The sequence below is a fragment of the Dipodomys merriami genome, unplaced genomic scaffold (genome assembly GCF_024711535.1).
Source record: "Dipodomys merriami isolate MVZ:Mamm:240054 unplaced genomic scaffold, mDipMer1.0.p SCAF_2, whole genome shotgun sequence".
Taxonomy (NCBI): Eukaryota; Metazoa; Chordata; class Mammalia; order Rodentia; family Heteromyidae; genus Dipodomys; species Dipodomys merriami.
The window spans coordinates 53,315,058-53,339,308 of NW_027203381.1; the positions used below are offsets into that span (position 1 = coordinate 53,315,058).

The 24,251-nt window shown below is 37.5% G+C and overlaps 2 protein-coding genes across 9 annotated transcripts in view; both read right to left on the reverse strand.

Annotated features, from left to right (window-relative positions):
- The window catches only part of Ankrd12 (ankyrin repeat domain 12), a 138,793-nt gene extending 131,094 nt beyond the window's left edge, over nucleotides 1-7,699 (reverse strand). For 4 of the 8 annotated variants that reach the window (XR_011373525.1, XM_070029654.1, XM_070029649.1 and 1 more), the window contains exons 1-2: nucleotides 7,409-7,699; nucleotides 592-669 (exon numbers count right to left, since the gene is read on the reverse strand). The gene's annotated coding sequence lies outside the window, so the exon portion shown is untranslated. Of the gene's footprint in view, nucleotides 1-591; nucleotides 670-1,645; nucleotides 1,701-6,938; nucleotides 7,031-7,408 lie in introns of those variants that run through there. The other 4 variants (XM_070029650.1, XM_070029652.1, XM_070029651.1 and 1 more) reach the window with 4 other exon arrangements.
- Nucleotides 7,700-10,358: 2,659 nt separating this feature from the next.
- Nucleotides 10,359-24,251, reverse strand: part of Ndufv2 (NADH:ubiquinone oxidoreductase core subunit V2) — a 29,282-nt gene continuing 15,389 nt past the window's right edge. The window contains exons 5-8 of the mRNA XM_070029656.1: nucleotides 23,161-23,329; nucleotides 18,997-19,106; nucleotides 16,928-17,004; nucleotides 10,359-10,724 (exon numbers count right to left, since the gene is read on the reverse strand). Of these exons, the coding sequence (XP_069885757.1) occupies nucleotides 10,631-10,724; nucleotides 16,928-17,004; nucleotides 18,997-19,106; nucleotides 23,161-23,329 (450 nt within the window). The 3' untranslated portion in view covers nucleotides 10,359-10,630. The remainder of the gene's footprint in view (nucleotides 10,725-16,927; nucleotides 17,005-18,996; nucleotides 19,107-23,160; nucleotides 23,330-24,251) is intronic.

Below are 24,251 nucleotides of genomic sequence, written 5' to 3' on the forward strand. Positions count from 1 at the left end.
AGCGCTGGCAATAAAGTCCATGAGACTCTTACCTCCAATAAACCACTCAGAAAATCAGAAGTTGCACTGTGGCTCAAGTGGTAGAGCACTAGCATTTAGCTGAAGTGCTGAGGGACAGTGCCCCAGGCCCAGAGTTCAAGCCCCACAACCCCCTCCAGCTCCCTGGCATATCCCCCCCCCAAAAAAATTAAGGACTAGCGTTGTGAATGAAATAATAAAGGAGCTTGGAGTGACAACTCCAAAAAATTAAAACTGGAGAGGCCTGGTTTCTTTTGGGATTTATAGGTTTAGTGCAGCTATAGAAGTTAATATGAAAAAGATTAGGAAAATAATTTATAACACAGGAGACACAGAAGACTTACGTTCTTCACTATATGAAGACTGTGCATAAATAAGGAGGTTAGAGAATTGTTAACTTTTCTGGTGTTTTGGGGGGGGGGTCTTACTGTAACACAGCATATATCAACTCTGTAATGTAAAAACCTATTAAAATGTTCAAATACTATGTTTAATTTTTTTATGCCTAGAAGTTTGCTGTTTGAAAGAACAAAGGGAAAAATGGTCAAAGAATTAGGTGAGGTTGATACACACCTATAATCCCAGCATTGAAGACTCTGGCAGGACAATCACAAGATTAAGGCTAGCCTCAGCTACACAGTGAGACCCTGTCTGAAAAAACAAAAAGAACAAAAGATGTAAAGGATATGAAGTGTTAATTCACAGCAGAGAAAACAAAAATTATTATTTTCATATCTCTTAGAAAATGATCCCAATTTCTGTGGCTAGAGTTCAAATAACTCCTCCAATAAATATAAAAACCTTCAAATATAAAACTATAATTGGCATGCTGACTTGTATTCAATAAAATATAAATATATGTAAATATCTATGTAAATATTACTGAGTGCTTGCAAAGCAAGAAAGCACTAATGTTTGAAGGAGGAGGTGCTATTTAAGGGGGGGAAATACAAAAGACAGACAAATGAGTAAACCAGTATGTTTGTTTTCAATAATGTGATAACAACCTTGTTTTGTTCTAGTTGAGCTGCAGCTTAAATGTAACTTCATTCATGAGATGTTTTTTAACAAATCTTTAAGATAGAATATTTTTTTTGGTAGTACTGGGATAAATAACTTAAGGTGTTATGCTTGGTAGACAGGTGCTCTACCACTTGAGACACACTCCAGCCATTTTTTTCTCTAGTTATATTTAAGAAAAGATCTTACTTTTTGCCCAGGCTCTCCTAGACCTCAATCTTTCTATTTATTCTTCCTGCTACATCTGGGCCAATAAGCATGTACCCAGTTTTATGCCCAGCTTTTTTCTGTTGATGAGTCTTACATGCTTTTTGGCTTGTGCTGGTCTAGAACTACAATTCTCTCAATTTCTATCTCCTGTGTAGCCGGGATAACAATGTGAACCACTGCACCACTTTGTTGAGACAGGGTCTGATAGACTGCCTGGGCTGACTTTGAACCTTCATCCTTCCAAGAAGCAGACATGAGTCAATAGATCCTAAGCAATTCAGTGATAATTTCTCAGGGTTGAATTACTACTATATAATCACATTGACTACAAATATATGAATGACATAGATTGACTTTAATTCAAGAAAAATTATCAGCTGGGTATTGTGGTGCACACCTGTAGTTCCCATAATTTGGAATGGCAGGCAGAGGATGTCGAGTTGGAAGCCAGCCTAGAATACAAAAGGAATTCAAATGAGGTTAACCTGAGCTAGGCTATATAGTGAGGCCCTATAACAAAGGGCAAAGGGAAGAAAGGGGGAAAGAAAAATAGGAGAAGGGGAAAAAGGGAAAAGAGGAAGACAAAGAGAATGAAAATAAATGGGAAAACAATAACTCTCTGGCTGGGGAGATAGGCAGGTATAGAATACTGTTACCAAGCATGCACAGGCCCTGGATTTCATTGCAAGCATGGAAAAAGCCAAAACAATAATCCTCTAAGCCCCCCCTAAACTGGTAATAGGCAGGCTTGGAGGCTCACATTCATAATCCTAGTTACCATGAAGTAGTAGAACTAAAGTTAGAGGCTAATACAAAGCAAAAAAGTAAGACTTTATCCAAATAACAACTAAAGGAAAAAGGGCTAAGGAGAAGTCTCAAGTGTTAAAAGTGGCTTCCTAGGAAGTGTGCGGCCTTGAGTTTAAATCCCAGTACTTAGGGAAAATAAAAAAACAAAACCAAAAACTTCTCAAATTAATACACTGACATATAGCACTCTTTAAAGTTAGTTCTTGAAATGGAGATAGCCCAACTTTCTCAACTAAGTAGACAAGATACTCATTTTCACCACATATTAAAATAACATGACTATCTTAAAACACCTTTATTTAGAAACACTTTCCTTAATCCAAGTAATTTCCAAGTACTATAAAGTAACATCTGGCATAAAGGCCTTACATTAACTTAGGTCTCAAGATTTTGGTACTGAATACTTGAAAAGAAGTCAAGGCTTTATTCCTAGTTTTACTCTTATGCAAATAATGGTAAAAAAATTATGATATTTATATTTCATCACCACTAATTAGTAAAGTTGTAAAAACTCTGTTTTTGTCTACCCTACTTGTTTGTATTAAAAGAGATACAACTGAAAAGAGGTATAATTGAAAAGCTGTGTACAGTCTGAATTGGTGAACAAGAAAATAAAAGTACATGTCTTCTTATGACTGTTAGTACTTCTATTTTATAAATTTCAAAGAAGTCTAGCCTTATTGCCAATAATTTTCAATCTATGACTCAATATCTTATTAGTTGACACAACATCATGCTCATAGGGTTATAAGAAGAGATTGAAAGTAAAATGTACTTTATGAACTATAAACCATTATGATTTCTAAGTTAATATTTCTTCTCTATTAACCTAAGTCCACACACACACACTTTTTCACACACACACACACACACATCATTTTTGTTATCTATGAGAAGATACAATGCAGGCAAAACACCTATGTAAGAGGAAGAACAATCTGAAACCTAAGAAGCTATGATATGTACATATAACTCTAAGAAGAAATAATATAGCTACAGAAATGTATTAATTGTTACTATTTGGGCCTATTTGGGCCTGATTATGGTCTAAATACAAACTAAAACTCAAAAGGTAAACTACTATACATTTCAATTCTAGTACAATAAACTGTGTAGAGATTACTCATAAAGCAATTGTTAAGGCTTTAGAATTTTAAAAAACCCCAAAAGGGAAATTGCTTCCACCCTATAATTTGTCTATGTTATTCAACACTGAAATATTTCTGAGCTTAAAGTTAATTTTTCTCTGACTCAAATTAAAAGTTAAATTTAGTAGAATTTTAGAGGTTCTCATCAATAAGAAAATCTACTCTGGGAAGCTATTTTCTAAGCTGGACAAATTGACGTTTTCTACTGCTAAATCTAGATCTAAATGTTCCTTTAGTAGTACACCATTTTAGAATGGCTTCATTACTAGGGTAAAATTTGTTAGGATAGCCTCTTACTTAGGTAGCAAATACCTAGTTTTAGTCTCAGTTTGCTCTGGCATGTTAGAATAACAGTGTCTGTTTTACAAAATAAAAATTATCGGGCTGGGAAGATGGCTCAGTGGTAGAGCGCTTGCCTTGCATGCCTGAGGCCCTGGGTTCGATTCCTCAGCACCACATAAGCAAAAATGAAAAAAGCCGGAAGTGGCGCGGTGGCTCAAGTGGTAGAGCGCTAGCCTTGAGCTGAAGAGTTGAGGGACAGCACCCAGGCCCAGAGTTCAGGCCCCACGACCGGACCCAAAAAAAAAATAAAATAAATAAAAATAAAAATAAAAATTATCCAAAACAATGTGCTTAATGTCTTATAATAGATGCATATTCTAAGCATTCAGCAAATATCTATCATTATCCTTATTTGTTTATTATTGGTGCTGTTACTGGGGTTTGAAATCAGGGCCTACACAATGTCCCTTAGCTTTTTTGCTCAAAGCTTTACCATTTGAACCAAACCATCACTTCCAGACTTTTTTTTTTTTTTTGGCTAATTGGAGATAAATTCTTTAAAACTTTCCCACTGAGCTGGCTACAAATAGGAATTTTCAGATCTTAGTCTCTGAATAGCTGGGATTATAGGTATGAGCCACTAGCACCTGGCTAACCTTATTTTTATGTTCAAGTTTATAAATACTGATAATCCTTTATTAATTTATTGATTATCAATTAAGAGCACCAGAAAAGTTTTTTAAACTTAACATGAAAGGCAAACAAAAGCCAGGCACTGGTGGCTCATGCCTGTACTCTTAGCTACTCAGGAGGCTGAGATCTAGGAACAGCCTGGGCAGGAAAGTCCATGAGACTCTTATCTCTAATGACCAGAAAACCAGAAGTAGTGCTGTGGCTCAAAATGATATAGCACTCTCCTTGAGTGCAAAAGCACAGGAATAGAGTGCAGGCTCTGAGTTCAAGCCTCACAACTGGAAAAGGGAAAAAAAAAAAGGGCAAACAAAAACAATAAAAATTTCTATGAATTTTAGACCTACCATATGACCTGAATTATTCAAAACTAAATTTATAAAGGAAATTATCTCCTGTTATTGCCATATCTGGAAACTAGCAAAAGACAGCCTCAGTATTAGTTTTTAAAAGCCACTATTACAGAAACAGATTATACATACATGCGTATACCCAAGATTGCTTTCAAATGCTATAAGAAGAAACTTTATATTCTCCAGGGGAAATCATGATTTAACAAATTCAGTCCTTAAAAGTGCTCATAACCTACTTTACTAAGATTAGAACTAAGAGTGGATCAAAAAGTATCTGTGTTATAATCTGTAAAATAAACCTAGGGCTAAGCACAAATTAGGAGCCTAAACACCTGGATACACTTAAAGACTGCATTTTCTTTAAACATAATATCTCCATTTAAAAATTTTACAGCATAAAATGAGCTGTCTATATATAATATTCATTTATTCCATTCATCAATCCTGTAAATTATGTAAGAAGTTATTTTTGTAGATTAAGAAGACAAAGTTTTGAAAGCTAATTTGTCCAAAAACAGGAAGTAACAATAAAAAAATTAAATCCAGACCTTTGTTCTCACATTTTAATACTTTTTTCCACTACTACAGTTACTCCTAAAGAAAGAGGCAAATTAGAATCTCACAAAAAGAAACTTGTAGGCCAAACCACACTTTTTTTAACTAGCTGCAAACTAGCTCTAAGTCATTTTATTTTACCAAGCCTTAACTTTCTAATCTGTAAAATTAGAGAAATGGATACAAAATGAAGTTCTCTTCTGGTTCTAAGGGTATCTCTCAGTGTACCCTACTGTTTACAGGGTACCTTGTACAGGGGTCATTTTACAAATAAATGTTGTTAGCAATAAAATTCCAAGTTAAAAAGTGGTAGTGTCAACCGTTCTTAGGCAACCTAGTTGCAATTTTTACAGAAATTCTTCATGTTTCATAGTTTAGAATAAAAATTTCTTTCCCACCAAGTGGTTTCTAAATATCTTGACTATTTCCCCAATCAACCTCAGAAGCAGTCTCAATCCCATTTTCCAAAATTTTCTACAAATAAAGAGTTAACAATCGAATTCTGATTTTTAAAAGTCTTTTAAATTCATTGGTGAGTCAGTTACTTGTCTCAAAATAAAATTCTAGCTTTCTTATTTGACACATGGGTGACAGTGGCTACTAAGAAGGCTAAGATCTGAGGGCGGCAATTTGAAGAGAGAGGGTGCAAAGTTTTCTCCAATTAACCATCAAAAGCCAAAACTGGAGGCATCGATCAATGATAGTGTACAAGTCATGATCTGGACAAGGTGACTGAAAGCCAGACCCTAATTTCAAGCCCTAAAATTGGCAAAGGAAAAAAAGTCAATACAAGAGACTTTGATTTCTTTATTCCTCAAGTATTCTTGGAATACACACATTCCACTAAGTTCATAAAACTATTAACTATAAATTCTTAATATGACTATAGAGACTATGAAAAATCAACAACAGTAAATGCATCTTGCTTTATATTCTTAATTTTCCTTCCACAAATATATCTAACACTCCAGTTTTCCTTCCAGAAAAGCTTTCCTGCTCTACAACAAAATATACACCCTGAAGAGTTAAGTTAGATTTGAATCAGGCTGTCTCCAGAGCTTTAGAAATTTAGTGCTTTATTAAATTAGAAAATAGTAGTAAAAATCTTTCTTCCCTTATCTACAATTTCTGGAAGAAGCATTTCAAATCTTAACAACCTTAAACTCAAAATAAAGAGTTCTCAACAAGATTAATATAACATTTTTATCTTACACAGTTGATACTGTCTTATTTTGCTTTTAAGCCACTTAGCACCAATAAATCATGTCCTGCCAGTTCTGAGCTAATCTCCAGGAAAGCCTTTGTGCAAGGACTGAAGAAACTGAACACATCAGTGCTCAAAAATTTTAACAGCCTACTTTGGTATGGTTTTAATCAACAGTTAACTTCAAACAGCTATTTTATTTGTGTGCCTTTTTAATTTACATAGACAGTTTTTAAAAAGGAACACATAACTGATAATGCAGGTTTATTTAAATATTAGGAAAAGAGTTAATTACTGGCCCTAATACATATTTCAAGCAAGATCGAGGTTTGGCCATGGTTTTCCAGTGAATTACAATCGCAACGCCCTCGCCATTTCAAAGGTTTTTCTACAGTTTCAACCAGTGTAATCTCGTTAATTTCTTACTGAGATTATCAAAACAACTGTCAACTGTGCATCGGTAAGCTGTTTGTACAACCGTCGAGTCAACGCTTTGGGATCCTAGAGGCTGCGATCTAAGAACTCGTCGTGCTCCAAAGGGCCTCTGAACATCATTCCAACAGACACTATTACAACGATGAGCCATGACAGCCTAATGTGGCTAGGACATCATGTTGGTATTTAGAACGAAACTACGGCGCTGCGGCTCACCTTTCTCTGAGAGCTCATGAAACAGCAATTTCCCTCTCACTTTCACCCATCTTCCTCCGAACCACGACCACCGGGCATCCGACGCCTGGGTTTGGGTGCTGAGCATGATCTGCTGCCCCGTGCACTAACCGTAGCTAGTGCCGGGCACGCGCTGACGCCCGCGCCTCCGCCCTGCCGTCTGGCCCAGTAGGCAGACGGCGCCCTCTGGGCGGCGCTCGCTACTACGCACTCGCTTTAGCCGCGCCATGTTCCAGTAGGCGGCGACCAGGGCGCCCGCGCCGCCCCGCCCGTTCCTCGCCTGGAGACGACTCCACTTCAGAGGTTGTTCTTTGGAGCTGTAGCTGGCATCAGAGATCCGCGCCGGGGCTACTAACGGCCTGTCACTGCCTGACCTCGGCGCGGAAGGCTAGAAGTCGCCTAGCGGCTTCAGAAGAGCTGGGTGGGGTGGACAGGCAAGAGGCGACACCTACCTGGCTTTGAGGAGGGGTCAGGCCAAACACTGAGGGGGCTCCTCCTCGGCACCTGGGACTGCCTCGAAACCGCGCCCTCCTTCCTCCTCTTCGGTCGCCACGCCCCCCTCGTCCTCGCAAACTCAAGGAACGGTGGGCCCAGGAGGGTTAGCCCCTGAACGAATGCCTTCTCGTGGCCGTCGCCGTTCTCGTCGCCGTTTCAACTGCCCCTAACCCTGGCGGAGCCGGGCTAGAAAACATCTCGGGTCTCGGTCCTTCTCTCACCACAACCTCCTCGCTCCCGGGACAGCGTCTCCCGCTATTGGATACGGCGCGGGCACGTGATGCTTGAGGACACGTGACCTCACCGGGCACGAGACAGGCGGCGTGACCGCCCCGCCCCCGGCGCGCGCCCCTCTTGCGGCTTAGAGGTGTCTCAAAGCAGCAGCTGGAGGTGGCTCTGACCCGTAGAGCGGCGTGGGGGCGCGGGCCAGAGCGCCGAACTGCGCCCCCCCCCCTCCACCGCATACATTGAGGCGGAGGCAGTTTGACCAAGAGGGAGCGCGGACACTGTTGCTCTTTGCGGTGATCATAATAGGAGCTCTCTGGAAATGGCGGCGTCGTGTTGAAGAGGCTCCACAAAGGAGAATCGTGATATTTTTATAGGGATGGGTGGACAAGCTCGTTAGTTCAGATCTGACAAAATGACACAGCAGGAGGTAGGGCAGCCACGGTGCTGGGCGTGTAAGGGAGGGGTGGCGCCTGTGTGCGCCTGCGTGGTCAGGGCTCAGCCTCAGCCCCGCCCACGCAGTGATGCCGCACCTGCAAGTACTGCCAGATCAGTATACTTCCTCACAGCCACTTGTTTCAGTGGCCTTTTTAAACACGTTTTTCGACGCATGGTATTAATACTGAGAATGAGTGCATGAAGAAAATTCACCGTGTTGGCAGCTTATACTCTTACTAAATTTCTCTGGATGCACATGCCATAACCACCCCAAGGAGTTAAAACACTTGAGGGGCAGTAATCTTTTCACTCATTGTTAACGGTAGCCTCTAAACTGAAGCATCTATTTGTGCCTTAATGTGTTTTAAGCTTGTGTTAAAACTGTCCTTTAGGACATAAACACTGAAGGCTCAGTGTATCAATGAAAACTTGGTGGCTGAGCATTGGTGCCTTGCGCTTGTAAGCCTAGCTACTTCAAAACCAGCCTGGGCAAGAACGTCTGTCTGTGAGACTCTTATCTCCAATAGTCTACTCAGAAAATGCCAGAGGTAAAGCTGTGGCTCAATTGGTAGAGTGCTACAGTCTTGAGCAAATAAGCTAAGGGAGAGCTTTACTCCAGGACCTGAGTTCAAACCCCAGGAGCAACCAAAAAAAGAAAAGAAAAGGAAAATTCCAAACAGGTAATTATGGTAATTATATAAAACATATACTTACATCATCCCCTTTTCTTTGGTTCCTGATTTCTCCCATATAAAATATTAAGAGTACCTTATGGCTAGGGGTAGAATAGTAATTTTGGTATATATGGCATCACATGCAAAGAAATAATTGCTCATGAGAACAGAAAGCTGTTAGGTGGAAGGAAAATTTTAATTGCCTTAAAAGCGTTTTTAAAGACAAGTATTTTTTTAAATTATGGGACATCATAATTACTACTAAATAGAGCAAGGCCAATATATACATCTTATATATTTATCAAAATGAACTCCAGGAAATAGACACAAGAGCTTTTGTTCTTTGTTGCTGTTTTTTTTCCCTTTTGTCTTGTTTGTTCATTTATCTTTGGGGCAAAGGATGAACCAATGCAGCAGTGATATTCACTAGACACTATGTTGAAAAAGAACTATATAACTTGTGAGTGAGAATGAAGGAAGAGATGACATTGTTCAGAAAGACTTACGTAACTTAATCCTTTATAGATATTCATGTATTAAACTTTTCTATTTTTTTCTCTTTGCAAAATTAATGTACTATAGATAAATTAGTACAGTAATAAATTAATGTACTATAAAAACAAAATTTTTATTTTAGTTCTGGTTTTTTGAGATAAGGTTCATTACATAGTCATCTAGGCTAGACCTGAACTTATAAAAGTATGAACTTCCAAGCTGAGTACCAGTGGCTCATGCCTGTAATCCTAGCTACCCAGGAGGCTGAGCTCTGAGGATCAGGGTTCAAAGCCAGCCCCGGCAGGAAAGTCCGTGAGACTCTTATCTCCAATAAAAACCACTAGAAAACCGGAAGTGGCGCTGTGGCTCAAGCAGTAGAACACTGGCCTTGAGCTGAAGAGCACAGGGACAGCGCCCAGGCCCAGAGTTCAAGCCCCACGACCAACAACAACAAAAAAAAGTATGAACTTCCCAGTGCATACATAACAATATTTAGTTTTTGTTTTTAAAGGTGGGTTCTCCCTATGTACCAGAGGTTGGCTAGTAGAGCTACTCACAAATGCAAAGCACATCTTTCTTCTCTATTCTGCATCTCTACCAGTCTTTCCAAGATTCTCCTTCCAGTTTCTTCCCCCAATTATTTTTTGTATATTTTCAGAGTTTCAATATAGCCAAAGATAACTTCTTTTGTTATGTGTGTGTATATGTGAATACTGGGGCTTGAAAACTCAGGGTCTAATGCTATTGCTTGGATTTTTCCTTCAAGACTGACAGGTTTATCAGATAAGAGTCTCAAGACTTTTTTGCTCATGCTGGTTTCGAACCATGATCCTCAGATTCAGCCTCTTGAGTAGCCAGGATTACAGGTATGAGCCACCAGTGACAGATTCTCTCAACCTTTATTTTTTTCAATGATATAATGCTTCTAAAACTATCTCTTGCTTGATTACATTTACACTAGGCTTATGATCTTATACAGCAACAATTGTATATTAAAGGTATTAAAATGTCTAATGTAATGAAATAAAATACAGCTTATAGAAAGATAACGGTAACAAAAAAACTTGACTGTGGCTGAATTGGGAAAAGCAAAGTATATTTCAAATGGCATATTTTACCTCAGAGAAACTAATATTGATAAAAGTTGGCAGCTGAAAGTAGTTGACATTGTAGTAACTTGCTTATCAAATTTTTCAGTTTACTTTTAAAATTGTTCTGTCATTTTGACATAAAATTTAAAGCTGCAAGTTGCTAGATTATCAGCGACATGTACACACTGGAATAAACAAACAATATATAAAGTAGGAGCTTTATTTCTCCAATGACATATTTATAGTTTAACATAAATTAGAGGCCTGCTTGAACACCAAATCCAGGACCTTTAGGTGGTTCAGTCAAAGAGGTAAGACCTCCAGCTGGCTCACAACAGAAACGTCCACTCCTGAAAAGAAAGCAAATACTTTAAAATTGACTACTTATAATTGATATCTATAAAATGTTTCTTTAAAATTTGTAATTGTTAAACCAGATGTTATGGCTTATATAGTATTCTTGGCTACTTGGGAGGCTGAGAATGATTTGAGGCCAGCTCTGTCAAGAAAGATATAGGAGGGCTGGGAAGGTGGCTCAGTGGTAGAGTGCTTGCCTTGCATGCATGAGGCCCTAGGTTCGATTCCTCAGCACCACATAAGCAAAAAAGAAAAAAGCCGGAAGTGGCGCTGCGGCTCAAGTGGTAGGGTGCTAGCCTTGAGCTGAAGAACTGAGGGACAGCGCCCAAGCCCAGAGTTCAGGCCCCACGACCAGACCCCACCCCCACCCCCAAACAAAGAAAGATATAGGAGACTCCTTCTCAAATTATAGCTGGTGTCATCCCAAACAACAGCTAAAATTGGGAGGGCTACTGCTGGATGTGATCTCAACATCAGATAGCCTAAAAGTAGGTAATTGCTCAACTATGTTTGGGCAGAAAATGTCCTAGCCTAAAAATGGTGAAGAATAGTTTGGAAGGCATGCTTCAGCAGTATTATGCCCGCTTACCAAGTGCAAAGCCCTGAGTTCAAATCCCAGTACCACAAAAAAGGGTATTTATAACTATTACCTCACAGCAGCCCAGTTAACTATCTTCCCTCACCTTAATAACCAGCATGTTATTTAATTCAAACTTTCTACTGCAACAAAATTATCTCTTCCTAAAGTCAATTGTGAAAAGATTAAGATTCACCATAAATATTAGTTCCCTTGTATTAAGCAGTATACATAATCTAATCTATACAACAATGCCATTAAATAAGTGATACTGCATTATTTTATAGACACTAAAACCAAGTTTGGGAAATAGATGTTTGTTAAAGAATCAGAGCTATTACCTTGTCAAAAATAACCCAACCGTAGGGGATGTATTTTAAAACTATTTTATAAGTGAAGGAAAGCACGGCATTTTTATGTGAATTTATTAACTTTAATATTATTATTTTAAAATACAATGTCAATGAATAGAAAACAAATTAGTTTTTGGAATAGAAAACAATTATTAGAAAAACCTAAACTTGGAGGATGTCCTTTGAAGCAATGGACTCTTAAATCTATGTATATTTGCTTTTTCAGGGCTATATTCTTACATTTTTTATAAGTACCAGAACAGAGTAACCATTACAGACAAAGAGAAAACAAGAACCAGTCTCACAAGGGTATTTTATAAAGAAAGGCAGTGTAGAAGTAGAAAAACCCATCTTTTTTTACACATACACGTATTTTATCTGGTAACTAACCTTTCCTGTTCCTTGTTTGAACTTCACAGTTAGGGCTCTCGCAAACATCTGTATAACTGCACTCCACTTACAACTTGCTTCTCATTCCCTTGTTCATTTACTGTGTTCCTACCATAAAACATGTATAATTTCTATCTCTTGAATCCTTTCTAGCTTTTCCCTTCATTTTTGTTATCAAATATGTAAAAATATCATTTTTTGAGGGAAGAAAATGATACCATAAGATCACGCAAGCCATCACAGTCCATAATACAAGAACTATGTAATGTATAATGAACAATGCCTACAAATGCCTACAAAGTAAACAAAAAAAATAGTAATACCTCTTGTTCAGTATAAAAATAGGACCAAAAGCTGTCACTGTATAATATCTATAATATCTATTAGTACCTAAAACTTGTAGGGTAAGTGGCAAATATATGTAAATTTTTTATGCATTTCTTTTTTTTGGGGGGGAGGCGGGGTACAGGGGATTGAATCCAGGACATTTTTTGCACTTGCTAGGCAAGTGCTTTGCCACTAAGCTACATCCCAGGCCAAGTTTTGTGTGTGTGTGTGTGTGTGTGTGTGTGCGTGTGTGTGTGAAAACTCTTTCTTCCCAGAGGCGAGTGTTATGTTCATTATTGTCCCTTGACAATAAATTGTTTTGGATGACAGTATAAGTTAATTCTGATGGCTTTTAAAGATATATGATTTATAAGTATGTGTGTGTGTATATGCTGATGACTTTTAAAACCATATGTATATATACAACCATATAAATAATCTTAAAAATGAACTAAAAATATTGCAGAAACATTACTAATATAAGTAAAAGGAGACAACATACAACACTACCATCTGTTTTACAAGTAATTCAGGACATGACCTATGTATGTCTAAATCTAACTTTGGACATCTATAAAACGCTCTGCAATTCGTTGAAAAGTAGGTACATTTAACCTACTTTTAAACAACCATGGTGGTTGGTGCAACTTTGTAATCCCAGAACCTGGGAGAATGAGACAGTATAAGGCCAAAATAGGATTTTTATCAAGACTCTGACTCAAAATTAATAAAAGAATAACACCATTTTTTTTGGTCAGTCGCGGGGCTTGAACTCTGTGCCTGGGCGCTGTACCTCAGCTCTTCAGCTCAAGATGAGCATTCTACCACTTGAGCCACAGCACCACTTCTGGTTTTCTGTGGTTTATTGGAGATGAGTCTCATAGACTTTCTGGCCCAGGCTGTTGAACCTCAGATCTCAGCCTCCTGAGTAGCTAGGATTACAGGCATGAGCCACCAACTCCCAGCTTAGAATAATACTTTTTTTAAAGGTACATTTATGTCTGCTTTTTGTTTGTATGCCAGTCCTAGGCTTAAAATCAGGGCCTGGGTGCTGACCCTGAGCCTTTTTGATCTACCACTTGAGCCACAACTCCACTTCTGCCTTTTTGGTGATTAATTGGAAATAGCCTCATAGACTTTCCTGGCTGGACTAGCTCTGAACCATGATCTTCAGCTATCAGGCTTCTGAGAAGCTAGGATTATAGCCATGAGAATCAGCACCTGGCTTATGTCAGCTTTTCAAAATAAGAATGGTAAAAGAAAACTAAAAGTAGCTTAAGGCATCAATATTTCTAAAGGCTTTGCTTTATATTAAGAATATCGACCAGGCACTGGTGGCTCACGCCTGTAATCCTAGCTACTTAGGAAGCTGAGATCTGAGGATTGCAGTTAAAAGCCAGCCCGGGCAGGAAAGTCCGTGAGACTCTTATCTCCAATTAACCACCAGAAAACTGCAAGCGGCACTGTGGTTCAAGAGGTAGAGCAATTGCCTTGAGCTGAAGAATTCAGGGAGAGTGCCCAGGCCCATAGCCCAAGCCCCATAACTGACCAAAAAAAGAGAATACTAAATCAACAAAATCTAGTGAAGAACCGGTAAGAATTACTGATAAGCAACATCTCATTATATGTTAAAAATGTTTGACTATGCAAGCTAGTTTGCTTATTTATTTATTGTGCCATTATTGGAACTGGGTGCTATCTGTAAGTTTGGTTGTTTTTGTTTTTGTTTTTTAACTCAAGGCTCTACCATTTGAACCAGTGTTCCACTTCCAGCTTTTTGATAGTTAATTGAAGGTAGGAGTCTCTTAGACTTTCCAGCCCAGACTGGCTTTGAATTGAGATCATCAGCTATCAACCACCTGTCTCTTTTCTTAAGTATCCAAAAGTTAAAATAACTTTTAAGTTAAATATAAACATAAAAACAGCATTAGCTCAGCTAGGCGTACTGGTTTAGGCCTGTAATACTAGCTAATCAGGAAGTGAGGTTGGGAGTTTGAGGCCATCCAATTAAAAAAATGTTGGAAAAACCTCCATCTCAACCAAAAGAAAAGGCTGGGTATAGTGGCTTACACCTGTCATCCCAGTTATGAGGAAAGCATAAACAGAAGGATCTGTCCAGGCCAACTCACACAAAAAGCAAGATCATATCTGAAAAAACATGAAAGCAAAAAAGGGTTGGGTATATGGCTAAAGTGATAGAGGACCTCCTGATAAGCACAAGGCTCTGAATTCAAACATCACTCTCACAATAAGAAAAACAAACCCCATAAACTTATTTAAAAACTGAATTGTAAAGGTTTGAGGTTTGTGGAAAATACTGTGAAGAAGGGAATTTGGTGGTGGATTTGGAAGTAAACATTTAAAGCAAGGATCAGTAAAGGATAAGACCACTTATTCAGGAAGATACTATTATGATAAATGACAGTTATACTTTGCTTGCCTCCAAACAGAATGATTTTTCACATTGGAAATGCTATACTTCTTTAAAAAGGGTAGCCCAAGGAAGTAGGACAAGAATGAAAAACTTCTTTAAGCAAAGTAGGCAGGGCTCAAGGGTGTTGTAAGTAATATATGTTTCTCAGCAAAGCAGTAATCAATAGGAGTAGCTGATATTTAATAAACTTATCTTGAATTGACTTCATTTTCTTATTAAGGTATAATTATTAGTTGGCCGGAATAATGGGTGAGTAACTCTAGAAAGCAAATTATAGATATGACTTTGTAATTTAATTTCAGGGAATTATTATGTAAAATAAAAATCAGGAAAAATGTTTTAAAATGGGGAAATAAACAGTGTATCACTTTTCTTTGCAAGCATCAGATGGCCATTAAAACCTACAAATGAAAGCTGGGCTTTGGTGTCTCATATATATATTCCTAGCTACTCAGCTCAGGAAGCTAAGATATGAAGGCTCAAAGTTCAAAGTCAGCTGAGGCTTATCTCCAATTAACCAGCAAGAAGCTACAGTGTAGGTGTGCTTCAAGTGGTAGAGTGCTAGCTTTGACTGATAAAGCTAAGGGACAATGCCTAGGCCCTTAGGTTCAAGTCCCAGTACCAGCACAAAATAAAAACAACAAAAATACCTAAAAATGACTTGAGATAAAGAAACATATAATATAAAGAAAAAAATTAAAAAATACATATGTATGTGTATATATAGTATTAAGAGAATGTTCAACACCCAAACACATCTGGAATAATGATTTGTTTAGCAGTAAAAGTTCACATTCATTTTTTTTTTTTTTTTCGTGTCAATTGAGGGGCTTTCACTCTGGGCCTGGTCACTATCCCTCAGCTCTTCAGCTCAAGGCTAGCACTCTACCACTTGAGCCAAAGCACCACTTCCAGCTTTTTCTGTTTATGTGGTGCTGAGGAATCGAACCCAGGGCTTCATGCATGTGAGGCAAGCACGCTACCACTGAGACACCTTCCCAGCCCTCACATTCATAATTAAAAGAAAAGTAACTGGTATACAACAGCTACAGGATGGACAAAACCTGGAAAAATAGTGGATAAGCTGAAAAGTATCCAAGCATTCTAAGTGACTCTAAGTGTAATTAATTGTATATTTTAAATAAGAGTCATAATTAGATTGCATTGCTCAATACATATTATCACATATAGTTGTGTACAGCTTAAGGATGAGAATACATCCTAAGAAATGCACCTGAAGGTGATTTTGTCATTGTACACATATCAGAATACACTTATACAAACCTAAGTATCCTAATATACCTTGACTGCATGGTATAGCTGATTAACCCTAGAATAAAAACCTGTAAATTACTGTACTGAGGACTAAGGACAATAACACAATGTTAAATATGTGTGTTTAAGCATTGAGAAAAATACTACTACTAGGTAATAGGAAATTTTGATTTCCATTATAATCTTATGTGATGACCACTGTCTATGTGTTCTCTTGTTAAGCGAAATGTCAACATGAACACTGTAGTTTTAGAATCACACTGAAGTAGAATAGGCCAACTAGAAATCACACAGAAGAGGTAAACAAAAACTGTAACAAAAAGCGATGAAATAATGTAGATAAGCAATCAGACGAAAGGAAGACAAGAGAGCTCTTCTGATTAAGTGAAGAGTTATCATCTGGAAAAAGTATTAAATAATCCTGTATTGATTAAATACAGAACTGACAGAAATTAAAATGAGACAAGTCTTCTGGTTAGTATTCTAGGAATATGAACTTTTAATCAACAGAATAGATTCCTCTTTGTAATAGGTTACCCTTCTGAATAGTCAGGTAAAAATCATAATTACCTGACCTTTTTTTTCTCCCTTCCTTTTCTTTTTGTTTTTTGAGGTGCTAATGATTGAATCAAGGGTATTCTTACAAGGCAAGAGTTCTACCTAGCCCACATGACAGAATAAAAGAAAAAACAAAAAACAGAAAAATTCTTGCTTTAGGGCGACAGATTAGTTCTTGCTAACTCCTATGAACTTAACATATGCAATTTTAAAAGTCAAGTTTATGTGAAAGGTCAATTCAATTTAGGTTAAATCATTAAAATGTCTTATGTAAAGGCATACCTTGGCCCAGGTTTTGGAACTTGGCCAGCTTTGAGGTCATCTATAATGTCTTCAATATCTTTAGGTGTCAGATCCTCCTAGAAAAATTTTTACATAACATTGAAATTATTTCCTAATGCTTAAATCTTTGTAAAGCCCTAATGCCAATTAGTTTACTGTCATCTCTCTTAAGTTCACACAGTAGCTGTTAAAATAGCATCAACTCAATAACTCCAATTATAGTTTATACTGTTAAATGTCAAGTGCAGCAGGAACTGTAGTAGAATAGGTAAAACAATGTGTGTTTAAAGTGAAATGTCTTCATTTAAATTCTGGCTAATCCCTTAATGTGTAAGTATTCTTGCACAGGTTATTGTTACTCTCCTCAAGTTTGTTTCTCTGTTTGTGTTATCTATGTGAACCTGTTTTTAAGGATTACATGAGAAAATATATAAAGAAGAGTGCCAAGCTAAATTTATGCTGTATCTTTGAAGAAACAGTGAGTTATAAAAACAATTACCACTAATAATGTAAGCAGATGACTAAAAGCTATCTATGTAAAATCAAAAGACCTAACTTCTGGGCTGGGAAAGTGGCTCAGTGGTACAGCGTTTGCCTTGCATACATGAGGCCCTGGGTTTGATTCCTCAGCATCACATAAACAGAAGAAAAAAAGCCGCAAGTGGCGCTGTGGCTCAAGTGGTAGAGCGCTAGCCTTGAGCTGAAGAGCTGAGGGACACTGCCCAGGCCCAGAGTTCAGGCCCACGACCAGACCCAAAAAAAAAGACCTAACTGCTACTAACTGAAAGATCTCTTTTGGAAAAATCTGCCTGTAGACTGCACTTAGACAGATAATGCCTCATATGAGGGAATACTTGATTGTCTAATTCCTAACTCCTAGCAAAAATACATATCTAGAAGCCAAAAATTTAAAGAAAACCCAGGTAGCCAACTGGAACACCAAGTGAATTTGGGCTCTGAGGTTTTTTTAACTCAGCACCTGGGCACTGTCCCTGAGTTCTCAAGGCCAGCACTGTACCACTTTTGAGTCAAAGCTCTATTTCCATTTTTTAGGTGGTTAATTGGATATAGGAGTCCCACAGACTTTCCTGCCTGGGCTGGCTTTGAACTGCAATACTCAGACCTCAGTCTCCTGAGTAGCCAGAATTATACAGGTGAGCCACCAACATCCCACTGGCTTCTAGGTTTTTAAAGGTTAAAAGAGTGAGATAATCCTCTCAAAATAAGGGTAAAGTAGAAACTTAAATGTCTATCAAAGAAAATAGTTAGTAGGAAACTTTTGCATTGAGAAGTGAGTTATAGCAAACACTTTAAAGCAAATATAGGAAGAATATGATAACAAGCATTTCAAGTAGGAGACTTTACCTCTATCTGTAACTTTTTCTACAAATAATTATGATGACTGTGATGATAAATATAATAACATCTGTAGTAAAGGTAGCAAAATGTTACTATTAAAGCTTTGGTTTTTACACCAAAAGTAATTACTTATATGTAAATGATCAAATTTTACATGATTAGCTATAATCCTAGCTACTCAGATGGCTGTGATCTGAGGATCTTGGTTCAAACGCCAGCCGAGGCAGGCAAACTATGACACTCTTATCTCCAACTAAGTACCAAAAAGCCAGAACTGGAGCTGTGGGGCTCAAGTGGTAGAATGCTACCTGGACAAGCACCCAAGCATTGAGTCCAAGTCCCAGGAATGACAATGACACACACACACACACACACACACACACACACACACACACACACACACACACACACACACACACACACACACACACACACACACACACACACACACACACACACACACACACACACACACACACACACACACACACACACACCTAAACCTTCTAGAATATCTATGCTAATAGTTTCTTACACACACACACACACACACACACATACACACACACACACACACACACCTAAACCTTCTAGAATATCTATGCTAATAGTTTCTTCTAAATGAGTAACTCAGAAACATCTACATGAAATACTTAAAATACTTAAAAGTATATTATAATATAGAACTTTACATTAAATAGGGTACTCACATAATAGTTGTCATTTATTTGAACCATTGGTGCATTTACACAAGCCCCTAAACATTCCACCTCTGTAAGAGTGAAAAGTTTGTCAGGTGTTGTCTCCCCAACCTTCAGTTCTGAAAATATAAACGATCATCATAAGGACCAGTTTATACATTAATAGACATCCAGTTTAAGAAAACCCCAAATTAATGCAAAGCTCACAATATATTACACAGGTACACAAAAAGTATTTAAGAGTATTAATTCCTTCCCGTCCACCCCCTGCTGCAATTTGAAGTCATTGCCAGATGGCACTCTACTATCCTGCTGTTTATTTTTGAGATATGTCTCACTTTCTGCCTGGGTGCATGCCTGAAACTCAATCCACCTACATTGGGATTCCCATAGTATCTGGGATGATAGTCATGTGACACTATACCCAGCTTCTTTCCCCTAAGATGGAGGTTCTCAAACTGGCCTGGGACTGTGATCCTCTCAACTGAGTCTCCCCTGAGGAATTTCATGTGCATGCCGGGTAGCTTCAAACCACAACCCTCCAGTTCTTGGATTCTCAAGTTCCTAGGATTTACAGACATGGGTCACCAGCACTCTGCTAAGAGCATTTGCTTTCTTTAAAGAAGAAAAAGAAAAGGCAGCATGAGAATGATAGAATGGATGAGGTTTATGGGGCACATTGTATATGTGGAAATTAACTTGCTTTAAAAAGTATGTTAAAAGAAAAGAAAAAAAAAGCCAGGGCAAGGTAGCATACCTACAATCCCAGCAACTTAGGAGGGTCAATACAGTATATTACTGATTTTGGAGGGGTGTATGACATTAAGGTTGACACTTACTAAGCAGGTATTCTATCACTTAAGCCATACCTCTAGTCAGCTTAGTTCTGTGGTAGTTGTTTTTTGTTGTTGTTTTTACTACCAAATAATAACAGCTTTATTGAGATACAACTTGAATACCATAAAATTCACAAATTTAAAGTAGACAATTTAATGGTTTTTAGTATAGCTACAGTCTTTGCAGTCTTAGCTATGTAAATATTATTACACTTTTTTGGTCAGTCATGGGGCTTGACTCAGGGCCTGGGCTGTCCTTGAACCCTTTTTGCTCAAGGCTAACTAGCACTCTACAACTCTGAACCACAGTACCACTTCTGGTTTTTCTGGTGGTTAACTGGAAAATAAGAGTCTTACAGACTTTGCTACCCATGCTGACTTCAAACTACAATTCTGAGATCTCAGTCTCCTAATTATCTAGAATACAGGCCTGAGCCACTAGTGTATGGAGTAAAAACACTTTTTTACCACCACAAAGAAATCAATTCAATATTTCTTCTTCACTATCCCAGAAAACCGTTAAGTCTCTCTGTTCATACAGGTTTTCTTCTACTTCATATAAATGAAAAAGAATTTACCTTTGTATCTCACTTGTTTCCTTCATTGTGATACCTTCAAGGTTAATCCTTATTGTAGCATTTATCACTACATTCTAATATAATATTCCATTGTATGGATTTTATTTATTCATTTATTACTAAACATTTGGGTTACTTATACTTTTTGGCTACTGTGAATAATGTTGCAATGAACATTCAAATATTTGGATGCATGGTTTGTATGTACATGAAAATAGAATTTCTGAATTATACAGTGACTGTGCCAATCACTTTGGAGGAACTATAAAACTTTTTACAAAGTAGCCTTACCAATTTAACATTCTACCACCAATCTCTCTATATCCTTAATATTGCAAACTTTATTTTATGTTAAGTCAGCCCAACCTAGTACTTCTTAAGTGGTCTTACTCCCTTAAAAACAAATTTTGGGCCTCGTACGAGTGGCTCACAGGAGACTGAGATCTACAGTTGTAAGACAACTCCTGGCAGGAGACTTTTATCTCCAATTACTCAGCAAAAAGCTAGAAGTGGAAATATAACAAGTGGTAGAGTGCCAGCCTTGAGCGGGAAAAAAAAAAAAAAAAAAGCTAAGGTACAAGCACCCAGGAACTGAGTTCAAATCCCAGTACCAGAATAGAACAAAACAAAACAATAATAAAATTATTAGACTGTATTATTTCATTGTGATTGTAATGAAACTAGACTACTATTACAGAGTCACAGAACCAGACTGGTAAAGACTCAGAAAACTTGTAATATAAAATTTAAGGTAGTGAGAAAAATTAGACTCATGTATTTTGGCAAAATAAGGTAATGTCTTATCCAATGATTCTTCTTGTAACAGCAGGACAAGTATGTGGACACATGTAATCGAAAGTACAGAATAATAAAATTTACAATACAATAATGAGGTAAACATGCTGAAATGGCCAAAAATAAGGTGTAAAATGCCAACCACAAATATGCTACATTTATGTACTGAATAAAGCATATAAAATCTGCAACTAATGTATCAGTTATCAGAATTTATACCTTGCAGCTGGAATTTTGAACTAAACTGACTTTTCTGCTTTATAACTTCCATAATGCCCAACTTATCTGCAACATGCAAATTTATATTAAGAACCAAAATTAAAAGGTACTTCCTTTTACTTCATCTAATCTTAAAACTGCATGCCTCATCTACATAGCAATGGCAGTTTTGTATGAAAATTCCTATTTGCTGTATAAATGTCAGTTAAAAACAATAACAATAACAACAACAACAAAAACCCACCTATGTGGGGCTTGCAATACAGCTCAGTGATTGATCCCTTATTGAGCCTGGGCATGGACCAGTTTGGTCACCAGCATTGAAAATAAAAATGATCAACAATAAAAATGCTATTTTAAGTTTCTTTTTCTAACAAGCTTTTTACTATGTTAATATCTTATTTGTTCCATATTTACTTTTTTAAAATTTACTTGTTATTATAGAAATGATGTACAGAGGGGTTACAATTACATGAGTCAGGTAATGAGTACATTTCTTTTGGTAGTGTCTTCTGTTCCCTCATTTTCTCCCAGTCTCTCCCCCCTGTCTCCACACACAAGTTGTATAGTTTACTTTTAGCAATGTCCAGTGAGCTCCACTGCTGCATTCTGTGCTTTCCCCACCAACACCCTCCCAAAGCCATACATGGGAATAAACAATCCTTGTTTATTTTTTACGTACAACATGCTATCATAAATGATAGCATAAATCTAGCATAAACAGTGTAAAACATTAAAACTTCTAGAAGCTTTTTATAAACATATTTTATGATTAAAACAAAAAGTAAAAACTCTGCCGGGTGCCGGTGGCTCATGCCTATAATCCTAGTTACTCAGGAGGCTGAGATCTGAGGATCATGGTTCAAAGCCAGCCTGGACAGGAAAGTCCCTGAGACTCTTATCTCCAATAAACCACTAGAAAACTGGAAGTAGTGCTGTGGCTTAAGCGGTAGAGCGCTTGCCTTGAGCTGAAGAGCGCAGGGACAGCACCCAGGCCCAGAGTTCAAGCCCCACAACCGACAAACAACAACAACAACAACAAAAAGTAAAAACTCAGCTTTGAGGCTGAGTATTATAGAAAACAAAATAGAATAAAAGTGTATGCAAATAGCAGAAAAACAAATGTTTATTAGAAGGTAAAAATAAATCTAGGGGAGAGTGGGGAGGATTGGGGGGGTTAGGGGGAGGATGGGAAGGGATGGGAAGGGGAAACAAAGGAGGAGGCTACAATGCTTGGTAAGAAATGTACTCATTATCTTGCCCATGTAATTGTAACCCCTCTGTACAGTATTTTCACAATAAAAAAATAAATAAAAATAAACTGTAAAAATAAATAAATAAATAAATAAATAAATAAATAAATAAATAAATAAATAAATAAATCTAGCTCATACCTGTAAACCCTAGCTATTCAGAAGGCTGAGGTCTGAGGATCCTGGTTCGAAGCCAGCCAGGAAGAAAAGTCTGTGACAATCTTAGCTCCAATTAAACACCTAAAAAACTGGAAGTGGAACTGTGGCTCAAGTGGTAAAGGCCCTAGCCTCGAGCACTAAAAGCTCAGGGACAGTACCTAGGCTCTGAGTTCAAGCCCCCGATTGGCACAAATATGTGTGTGTGTGTGTGTGTGTGTGTGTGATATACACACACACACACACACACACACACACAGATGGTAGAAGTTAAAATAGTCAAATCTATAAAGACAACTCTAATTTTAAAAGTTATAAATACAATGTATTCCATACCAAGCTTTTTCTGAATGGCATCCAGTATGCTGTCAGAGTTACGAAGCATGCAAGGTGTGGTAGTGCAGATCTGAATGTGGTATTTTCCAACTGGCTTTCGATTATACATTGTATAAAAAGTTGCAACTTCATATACTCTCATTGGAGGTACTTGTAAAACTTCTGCAACCTGAAATTTAGCAAATTATTAAAGAAGATAATTACAAGGTTTAGTAACTACCTATAAAAAGTATAACTTCAATGTTGGCTTAATTTGCTAAAAACAAAAAAGTTCTTCAAAGGCAGAAAACACACTTGTATCTGACTGTTATAGGCTAAATCCTTCAACTTTTGTAAACATCTTACACAAAACCAGAGCCCAGAGAACCTAATGGCTTCTCTTTTCATTCCTCCAGAAGGGTGTTTTCTTTAAATATTTGTCTTGAAGTATTAGGACTTTCTACTTGGACCAGTTCCACTCACATTTTCCAATTCAAACTGTTCACATGGCAAAAATTTGGGGGCTAAACCCAAAATTAAACAGGTTAATTTTTTTTCAAACTTTGTTACCAATTTTTCAAAAAAAATTTCATGTTGCTAAATCATGTATGGTGTATGCAAATATCTGTCACTAGAAAAAAATGGTAAATCAAAGGTAACTACTAGCTGATATTTGTTTATATACTTCTACATTCACATATCTAAACTCAAATTTTATACCTAAAACCTCATATGTGTATATACCCTGCCCCAGAATAATCCAAAAGCTGAATCTTATTGACAATTCTTAATTCCCTTCAATCACTTAGGGAAAGACTAGGACTGAAGAAAAGAGTTTTAAAGCTGTTCTAGGGCTGGTCTTTGCAAAGTTATTGTGAGTGATTGTAGCTACAACTTTCTAGGTTAGTAAATATACTCTGAGTTTTAAAACCTGCTGTCTGGCATTCTTAAAAATTATGCATACATCTACTGACATGAAAGAATAGCTAATTAAATGGCATTTCAGTTGACAAACATGTTGGACTTTGCTACATCAAGAACTTTAAAGAAAATGTGCAGGGCTGGGAAGATGGCTCAGTGGCTTGCTCAGAGCGCTTGCCTTACATGCATAA